The 10,930-nt window shown below is 37.4% G+C and overlaps 1 protein-coding gene across 1 annotated transcript; it reads right to left on the reverse strand.

Annotated features, from left to right (window-relative positions):
* Positions 1–9,431: 9,431 nt before the first annotated feature.
* LOC132189787 (alpha/beta-Hydrolases superfamily protein) lies at positions 9,432–10,930 on the reverse strand. Its single transcript, XM_059604577.2, has 2 exons — positions 10,249–10,930; positions 9,432–10,148 (listed from the first exon to the last, which is right to left on the reverse strand). The coding sequence occupies exons 1-2, from the start codon at positions 10,617–10,619 to the stop codon at positions 9,719–9,721; spliced, it is 801 nt and encodes a 266-aa protein (XP_059460560.1). The 5' UTR covers positions 10,620–10,930; the 3' UTR covers positions 9,432–9,718.

Raw genomic sequence — 10,930 nt, forward strand, 5'->3', positions numbered from 1 at the left:
ATCAAATTGAAAAAAGGGCATTGAACCTTTCAACTCTTAAATTTTGTTTTAATACTACGTTAAATCAGTATTTATCTTAACAAATTTAAGTTTATTTAACTCAAGACAAGTAAATAAATTAATTAAGATAAATGATATATACTAATATACTGCACCACATCTCACAAGTATTAATCTAAATTGATGGACACTGTCATATCAGTTCAATGGGACGAAGGTATTTCAACAATATTTTTTTACAAATTCAATAGATCAACTATTATATTTATAGACTCATGTGAACTCCACATGAATTTAATGGTGGATTCATCCATTTATTATGATGGTTAAAGGATGATTAAAAAATTCCTTGCATCCAATTGCTCTATTTCGATGGATGCCAAATCTTTGTCATGTCCACCTTGATGGCCATGACTCATGAGTCCTCCTTGTTAAATCATCAGTTATCCTAAAAGCTTAAACTGATAGGAAAAGATAAATTTAATCACCTAATCAATATTTTAACACTACTTTCCCACTCTTGTTCTTCATGAAATGGAAGACCTCATGATTGTATCATCTTGGATCAGTCTACTATAGGAATAAAATAGATTGCATTGGAGATTTTTTTTATTTTTTATTTTATTTTTACATGTTCACATAACAGAATGAAAAGAAAAATGAGGATTTGATCTAATGACCTTCGATTCATGAAGAATGATCTCCACCCGATTGATCTACCATTTAGAGACTGAAAAAATAATGTTATAAAAAGTTGATTTCAATTGGTTTGCCATAATTTAGGAGAAGATTTTCTCTTCTCGATGACATTACAAATGTTAATGGGAAGACAGTGAGTAATTAACATTTGTGGGCTCATTACGTACAAAAAAAGGAAAAAAAGAAAAAAACATTTGTGGGCACACTAGTTTCTGGGATGAGGATGATGTTGGCATGGTTCAACTCCTTGAAAAGAAAGTCATCTCCCATAATGTTTTATAAAAGAAGGTTGTTATACCATCTGTCCTTGAGGCTTTTATGGTACCCTATTGTGTTAGAGGTTTAAAAATTTCCCCTTTCACAAAGTGGAAGCAAAGCATGGGAGGAATGAAGCCATCAAAATCTTATAGAAAAGATTGATCGGAAGTTAACAAGAGTTTTTCTAAATTTTTGGTAAAAGAATTTTCAATGTTGTATTTGTATATGTGGAGGAATCCACTTCTCACTTTTCGTGTTTAAGAAAATGAGTAGGGTTTATATATGATGGCGAAGATGTGAAAGTTTTAGGGTTTGAGATCATTACAAATGAGCCAAGTCACCCTAAGTTCTGGTTTCTATATGTAAGAGAAAGTTGCCTGCTTTATAATTAGGGAAAAATGTTAAGTTGGTCATTGTGGTTTGAGATTGTGACAAATAGCTCTTTAGAGTTTAAAAAGAGACTAAATACTCTCTTGTGTAAGGAAGAAAAAAAAGTTAACTGTTGTTAAAAAAGTTGATATAATTGTTAATGTGCCATATTAATATCAATATGATCATATTGTGACATGTTTTGAATAGAAAGAGAAAGAGTGAAGGGGGGTGGTCGAGCCACCCCTTTAGTCAAATAAGGGTGGTCAAACCACCCCATGAGAGTTTGTGAATTGTAATTGTTTGATGTTTTGCTCTTCAAGGTCCACCAACTATTTGTTTTTCTTGCTTACCCAAAGCAATGTTTAGTCAGTTTTTAAGACTCATAGAAGTATTGTCAACACCCCAAACTAGAGGGAAAAAATTTAGCATTTTTCCTGTAAAGCAATGTCATATACTACATTTTTATCTTACAACTTTCAAATAATGTTAATGTAATAATCTCAACCAATTGTTGAATATATATATATATATATATATATATAATGACTGATCTAGTAGTTGGTTGAAATAGATATTAGCATTATGAAATAGTTGTAAGATAAAAATATGATTGCTCTTCAATCTTCCCCAATAGTCATAGCTTCTACAGCCTTTTTATTTAGTATTTTTTTTTAATTCTTCTCTTTTAGGCCCAAAATAAATTATTTCCTTGGAATGAAGTGGATTTGGCGAGGATGGTTTTTCTGGGTCGAAGGGTCTAGTGCTGGGCTCCCGCTTCCACCTTGCAGCCCAGTAGATTCGTGAAGGGGAGAGATGAAAGTAAAAGAAAGGTTGAGGATATAAATAAAAGTGATTGTGAAGGGCTGGGCCGAAAAGAGTCAGGCTACACCTAAGATATATGCTCAAGCAATAAATAAGTCACCACAAATCCCAAATATTAAGGGTTCTTTTTTTCTTTCTTTTTTTAATAATAAATAAGAGTTCAAGAACAGAGAACAAAGAGAAGTCAACAAAGGGTCATTTCCACTATCTAGCCAAATTGATAAACGAAACATGAGGAAGATGATAGGAATGCTTCTTGAAAAGGATCAGGAGATGGTCGATTTTGCCGCAAAGTAGGTGCAATGGTTAGGATTTCTGTAAACCTTTTTAGCTTCCCAAAAAGAAAAGACTTGAATGGAGCATGAATGTGAGAAATGATTGGCAAAATCTTTCATTTAACTACGAGTGATGGGCCGATGGCTGATTAAGGGCTATATGAGGCTAACACACATCCTCATATGCTCTAATTTTATAATATTAACATGGATTTGGCTTAAGTGCTGTAAATTTTTCTACAGCGCCTATCTTGTAGCTCTTTTAAGGGCCTGGATTCAATTTTACTTTCTCTCTCTATTTTATAAAATATTGAAATTGAATCAAAGCCGTTAAAGGAAGTACAACATAGGTGTTGTAGGCTAATCCTACTAACATATGGCCCAATTGAAAAATGTTTATAATGATGTATGTATAAAAAATGTTTACCACGTCAACAATTCTTATTCACATAATAATAGTAAATAAAAGAGATAAATATAACAAAACAATTTTAAACTTAAATAATTAGATTGAAAAAAATAATAATTCAACGACGAAATTAAAATCTCACACATAATATGATAAATCTATAATAAAATTTCCTTGTTTTTATTCTTCTTTTTCTTTTCAGCCAGAAATCACCTTATTTCGAGCTGAAAACCCAAATTCGGAATGCCTCCTGAACTTAATGATCGAAACTGAATACCAAGACCCAATTTTAATTTTCTAGCCTCTATCTACATTTTTATAATATTTGAGGTTTTTATTTTCTACTAATATTTTAAAGTTCAATTTTCAAACTTTTGGTCGTAATTACTAATGGGCCAATGGCGAAAAAAAAAAAAGAAGAAAAAGTAATACTACCCCTTACAATTATTTTATGCTTTATTGGCATGCATCAATATATAATTAGAGTATCAATATATAATTAGAGTCACGTCACCTTCTTAAAAAAACATTAACACTCTTCAATTACATAATGACATGTGTCATTAAGTTATAAAAAACTTGTAAGTCTAAAATATTTAAAATTAAAAAAAAAAAAAAAAAAAAAAAACCAAAAAAAAACATATTGGAAAATAGCCCAAACAACTTTGGTCGCGAATGAAACCCTGGTTTGGAGGAGGTGGCCATGGCCATCCCTCCTCCCCTTGCCCTCTCCGCATGGTGAGCTAGCATATTTACTTTATGCCCCTAGCTCCGTTGCCTCATCCCTCCCCCTTCGGCTTGTGTGATTTTCCTCATTCTTTGCTGGAAAGGTCCAAGCCCAGTAAGGTTTTGGATAACCAGGCCCGAAACCTCAAGATCCGAGACCTATAAGTCCAAGACCCTTAGATTCGAGACCCATGAGGTCCGAGACCCTTTAAGCCAAGATCGTTAAGTCCGAGACTAACTCAGGACACACAGGTCTCAGTAGCAAGGATAACTCGGATATCTTGGAAGATACAACTGTTAATAGATAAGATCACTTATTTATACAAAAGCTATCACATCTAATTAAAATACAAATCATATGTATTATCCAATGATCGCATACAAATATTCAAATTAAGTGATACATGTAACCACCAAATCCTACGATCTTAATCTCCTAAGATCTCGGTAAGGATAAGCACTCAAATCCCTTGTTAGTAACTGCATCGCATAAACTTTGGGAAGAGAAAGTCATTGGTTAGGGGACTTTCACTACTTCATGCCTATAAAAGACAGATTATTTCTTCATATTTGGGTAAGCGCAACCTTGGCTCTTAAAGTTTCCTTTGTTGCTTATACTTTCTCTCAAATTCTGACTTGGTCTCTTCGATCCTTCTCTTTTTCTCTTCGATCCTTCTCTTTTTCTTTGTTGTGCACTCAAATCTCTTGAGTGTTAGTCGACTTGGACTCGGCAAGTGTGCCATGCCACCAGCAGAAAAACTATGCTTCAACACCTTCGAATACTGTTCGAAACACATCACGTGCATGTTGAAGCCGTTCACGTTTCCCTGGCGAAGACGTTAATTGATGAGCGAAATTTCGTCGTCAGCCATGAATGGCTTTGGGCAATGTTTACGGCCGCTGTGCCGCTCCTGGAACATGCAAAAGGTGAACGTGATGTTGGCCTCTGCATTGTTGTATGTGCACTTCTGATGACCATTTTGGACCCCAAAATTTCAAAAATAACGTTCGCGCCCATTTCTCTATAAATTTCAGTCATGCTGTGTATCTTTTTAGCACAAATGACAATAATCTTGATGATTATGAGAAAATAAGACTGACACTATTTAAGAAATTCATGAAAGCATGTGGCGAGTTTCGGCAGGTGTGCCATGTCACCAGCAGAAAAACTGTGCTTCAACACCTTCAAATACTGTTTGAAACACATCACGTGCATGTTGAAGCCGTTCACGTTTCCCTGGCGAAGACGTTGATTGATGAGCGAAATTTCGTCGTTGGCCATGAATGGCTTTGCGCAATGTTTATGGCCGCTGTGCCGCTCCTGGAACGTGTAAAAGGTGAACGTGATGTTCGCCTCTGCATTGCTGTATGTGCACTGATGACCATTTTGGATCCCCAAAATTTCAAAAATAATGTTCACGCCCATTTCTCTATAAATTCCAATCATGTTGTGTTTCTTTTTAGTGCCAATGACGACAATCTTGATGATTATGAGAAGATAAGACTGACACTATTTAAGAAATTCGTGAAAGCACGTGGCAAGCTTCAATCAATTCTTGCAAATTGCAACTTTGACGACAGTCCTCCAGTGTTAGCCATCTATGTGGGAATGGCAAAATCGGTGATCGATTCAATTAATTAGTCGATAGCAATTCGTTTATACGGTTTATGTTTCAGTTGTTCATTTGTTTTTTCTTTTTTGACATGTTTGCACAAGAGGGGGGAGGGGGATTCGAACTAGTGACCTCCGCTTCATAAAGCATGGTTCCAGCTGATTGAACTACCTCTTGGGAACAATTATTCATTTGTTAAGAGCACTACTTGATATGTTGAACGATTTCATTTCTTCTATTTTCTTTTTGTATTCTTTTTTTTTTTTTTTCATTTACAAGATAGAACATTTCTTCAATTTTCGTTGGTTTTTTCTCATTTACGAAATAGAACTGAGATTGCTAATGACAAACACGAAATTAGCTAGGATTTGACTAGGAAAAAAAAATATATGAAGCCATACATCGAGCATAAATTTGAAAGCGAAGTGCATTTCTATTCTATAGGAAAAGAGACATTGAGATGCCTGACTCTTGCCTTTAAATGTATGTCTATGGGTCAATAAACTCTTTCCTTTGCCGATGAGAAGGATCTTACGTTTATTGGGTTGGTATGCTGTCTTTCAAAACAACATGTTAACAACATATGGTGTGTGTATCAAATTCTTGCACTAAGTTACTTAGAACATCGATTGTTCTAGTATGTGGAGGTGGGATGTGAACGTGGCCTAATGACAGGGGTTGGCTTATATATAAAGTAAAATTTTCACCTGAATTTTTGAATCCTCAAAACTTAGTGTATTGGAACTGAAGTGAAATGCATTTTGGATTGAGCGATTTTGAAGCACAAGTGTATATATATATATATATATACTTGGTGTTTTGTTTTTGTGCTTTAATGAAGTTGCTTATTCATCCAAAAAAAAAAAAAAAAAAAAACAAGGTTTAAAATTAAAGGGCATTTTGGGAAGGGCAAAGTGGAGAGAGAAAACTTAATTTTTGGGAATAGCTTAAATATTAGGGAAATCATATATAAAATCCTTAGGTCAACGCGTTTTTTTTAAAAACTCCCTAAGTATTTTTTTTTTGGAAATTTAGTCTTTGGGTAACTCGAAACTACTAAAAAACTTTCTACCGTCAATTTTTGTTAACTGCCGTTAGTCCACTCAAAACTCCTTGTATTATCTGATTAAAATATTCATTTTTTATTAATTTAATTAAAAAAATTAAATCTTAAAAAAAAAAAAAAATTTGAAGGGTGGCCCGCAGGCCACCCCTCCACCCATGGGGTGGGCAAACCACCCCCGGGGTGGCTTACGGCCACCCCATAGGGGTTGGGGGGGTGGCCAGGGGTGGCACCGGCCACCCTTCAATTTTTTATTTTTTTTTTAAGATTTAATTTTTTAAATTAAATTAATAAAAAATGAATATTTTAATAAGATAAAACGGAGAGTTTTGAGTGGACTAACGACACTTAACAAAAATTGACGGTAGGGAGTTTTCTAGTAGTTTCGAGTTAACCATGAACTAAATTTTCAAAAAAAAATACCCAGAGAGTTTTTTAAAAAAACGCGTTGACCTAAGGATTTTATATATGATGTCCCTAAATATTAATGATTCAATATGGCCGTGTATAGCTTAAATGAGTGGATGTTGTGATCCTGAGCGTTAATTATGATAATCAATTTCAAGAGTTAACTTAAATCGTTTGATCAAATTTATAAGATTGAGCTCATGGTTATTTAAAGCACCATATAATTTGTAGAGCATGAGGTGGCCTACAGCTCGATCCCATTTTCCCTTCACCAACGGTTCAGATTAAACAGAAAATAATCTAACTGCTCATATTAAAAATCAACGGTGCGAGTTTTGGCCTCGGTCAGTGTGAGTATCAGGCACAAAGAAATTATTAACTATGAGTTTCTCCGCACGCAATTACGCTCCACATCGCCCAATGATTGATCCGAACCGTAGAATAAAAGATCTTAGTTGATGATTAAATGAAATCGTTGGATCTTTATGCGGTGATGGACATGCGGGACATAAGATTATTGCCTTTTGAGTTTATGCGTATCCTACCATTAATAAAGTGGAGGTCACTAGTTCGAATCCATCTCCCCCTTTTGTGCGGACATGTCAAAAAAAAAAAAAAATCATTACACATCAACGGCTCACATTTAATAAAAAAAAAAAATTGAATGGTTCCGTGCGTTTTCACGAGAATTTAGATGATTTAAATACAAATCCTTAATTAGCCATTACCGAAACTCACCATTTTTTTATTTTTAGCATTAATTACTATTAACTTAGTGTTTAATGCAATTCAAAGAATATAATTTTATGTTTAAGTTATTTAAACGTTGAGCAATTATTAATTATTATGTACATTTAAGGATAGTTAAGCAAAATTTGGTAATAAATCTTCAGGTTTTTTGTATGAATCGTTTACAAGCCTCTTGGCCCATGTGTAACCGTATTGAAAGTAAGACTAACGTGACAACATTCCCATTTGGGAATAAATTTCAGAGCCATCTTAATATCTTCAACCAGCTGTCCATACATTAATGATGAGGATTCTGTGGCATTTACACATCAACTATAGATTTAGCGTCCTCTTCCAAGATGAGATGAGTGACACCTACCTCCTTACTGAACGTGACTGCGTGATATGCTGCCATTGCCTCTGCCGCGGCTGTTCCAATAGTCTCGGCATGTGCATGCATTTGGCTGCCTTTACTACACCCACCTAGTCACGAATTAGAATGCACACACCCAGGTGACCGCTTGAAAGGTCCAATGATGCATCCCAATTTGTTTTATGCCATCCAGCTGCCGGCGCCTTCCATTTTTCTAGCAGAATCTCGTCACTTCTCTTCTCCTTCTCGTGGTCGTCCCCTGTGATATTAAGGAATTCATCTGCTGACTTTTGTGCCGCCCTTAGTAAGTCCCCTGGGTGTGTGAACAGCCCATTAAAGACATACTCATTTCTCCTTGGCCAAAGCTTCCTGGTAGTATGCACAAACAAAATCAACTCTTCTTCCGTGCATTTTTCAAAGAATACCTTCACCACTTGGAAGAAATTAGGACCAGGCACCCCAGATTTCTAAAAAATTCTCTTACTCATACCCCACACATCCATGGCTGAAGGGGAAGACCACAATATATGGTAGACAGTTTCCTCTGTATTCTCACAGATTGGACAATATGGGTCCGTTGCTACTTTCCTCTTAAGAATGTTTTCCTTCGTGGCAAGTAAATTATGGCAAGCACGACACATAAAAGTTTTTTCTGCATTGGGCAAATTCATCTTCCACAGACTTTGTCGCCACACATTATTATGGTGCTTCTGTTTTGATCCTTCCACTTTCAGTAAATTCTCCATCTCCTTTGTTAGATGGTAGGCACTTCGCACAGAAAAAATGCCCTTTTCAGTTCCTCTCCATATGTGCTTGTCTGCTTGGTTCGTTAGTGAGACTCACCATTAACGAGAGAATGGCCCTTACCTTCCCAGGGCTAAAAATATTATTAAGGATGTGTCCCACCACTTAGTGTCTTGGTCAATAAGTTGATTCACTCTAGCCTCAGCCGATAATATTGTTGGTGGAGAGTAAACCTGGTACATATGTGGTAGATTAACCCATCTATCTCCCCACATTTCCACACTAGCTCCATTCCCGATTCTCCATATCACCCCATTTTTTACTAGGTCCCTCACACCATGAATGCTTTGCCCCCTTTCGTAATTTTTCGAACTTTTGGTCATAATTACTAATGGGCCAATGGCAAAAAAAAAAAAAAAAAAAAAAGAAGTAATATTACACCTACAATTCTTTTATGCTTTATTGGCATGTATAAATATATAATTAAAGTCACGTTATCTTCTTAAAAAAACATTAACACTCTTCAATCATATAATGACGTATCAATAAGTTATAAAAAGTTTATAAGTCTAAAATATTTAAAATTAAAAAAAAAAAACAAAACTTATTGAAAATATCCGAAACAACTTTTGTCGCGAATGACGATAACGAAATGCCTGAAGTGGAAAAAAGGAGCAACAAGAATCCCACTTTTCCTTTTTCCGTATAAAATGAATTTTGTTTTTAGTTTTGAATTGCAGGTAGAAAACAAATTGGGTGGTTCAAGAAAGTCCGATGGAGAAGTGGGAAGGACAGAGAATCTCTGGCCCCCGGCCAAGGCCCATCAATGGGTGGGCCACACCCATATTTTGCATACAACCCCTATTCAGAAAATATACACGTTAGGATATATAACAAGAAGAGCAAAATTGGAAGTTAAGGTACACCTGACCAGAGTGAGGGAGTACAAAGCCGAAATCATTTTCTTTCGTTTCTTTTCAATCCCATTGATTTCCCAAAATAAAGATCAACACAAGAACACTCCAAAAATTCGGAAAAAAAAAAAAAAAAAAAAGAAGCCAAAAAAAGGGATACGTCAGCACGTGATTATCACGTGGAGACTCTTATCCTCTTGTACATCATATAATCCGAAGTCCACATATTATTCGCCAGGTGCCGAGATCTCCACCCTTATTACAGTTTTCAGGACCCCACTAGTCAGTACCTAATTCTGCGGTGCGCGCCTAGCTAGCGCGAGAGGGCTCGCCGGAGCTTGGCGGCGAAAAGCGTCGGTGCGCTCAAATGGGGAAGGTGGCCGTCGGTGAGCAGCTCCTCTATGGTGTTGCGCCCGCCCAAATGGTCCTTCAAATAGGTGGCGACCGAGGCCGGGACCGACGCGTCCTTGGCGGTCTGGATTATGCAACAGGGAGCCTTGACCAGGCCCAGCACGCCCCTCAGATCGCTGTTGAAAATGGTGCGACAGACGAATAGGGAGATGTCCGGCCTCATGTTGAAAAGGGTACGGCTGAATTCGCGGACCGCGTCCGGGACGTCGGCGCCGACGGACAATGGGGCGAACCCGCTGACCCACGCCGCGTAATTGGCCTCCATTGCGGACAACACTGTCTCAATTTCGCCTCGCTCGAATCCGCCGTGGTAATCTCTGTCGTTTAAGAATCTTAAAATGCACAAATTCCCAAGACCCATTAATGTTTTTTCCAGTAATTTTAAGCTAATTAATAAGCCGGTTTCATTTTTTTTTTCAAATTATTTATTACCTTGGAGAAGCGCCGACGAGGATGAGCTTGGTGAAGAGCTCAGGGCGGCGAATGGAAGCCAAAATCCCAATCATGGCGGAGACGGAGTGGCCGACGTAGGCGCAGCGATCGACTCCGAGGGTGTCGAGGATGGTGAGCAAGTCATCGACATAAGCGTCGAGAGTGGTGTAGCGGCGGAAATCGAAGTAATCGGGGTTGACGCTGCCGGCGCACACCAGGTCGTAGAGAATGACGCGGTAGTAGGGCGTGAAGGAGGAGAGAATGCGCTGCCAGACCGACTGGTCGGTGCCGAAGCCGTGGGCGAGGACGAGGACCTTCTGGCCTGAGCCTTCCACGCGGACGTTGAGAGCTTCTAGAAGGGTGCTTCCCATTTGGTGGATACAGTTGGAAACAGGGGAAATGAAAATGGGGGTTTTGAGGTTTCTGTTTTCGATTGATTTAAGAAAAGCTAGCGAAATAGGTGGGTAGGTGTTGTTTATGTTATCTCTCTCTCTCTCTCTCTCTCTCTGGAGCTTCCCTTGTTAAAAAGTCTTCGTAGATTTGTGGCTCTATTTATACTGCTACGAGGGAGAGTGTATTTGATTTTTCTTGGGCTGTATAATCTTCTATTCTTACCTGTCTTTCACTTTGTGTGAGTGACAGTCGAGTTCGCACTCTTCATCTTATAAAAAGAGGTCGTATT

The sequence above is a fragment of the Corylus avellana genome, chromosome 9 (assembly GCF_965113065.1).
Source record: "Corylus avellana chromosome 9, dhCorAvel1.hap1.2, whole genome shotgun sequence".
Classification (NCBI taxonomy): domain Eukaryota; kingdom Viridiplantae; phylum Streptophyta; class Magnoliopsida; order Fagales; family Betulaceae; genus Corylus; species Corylus avellana.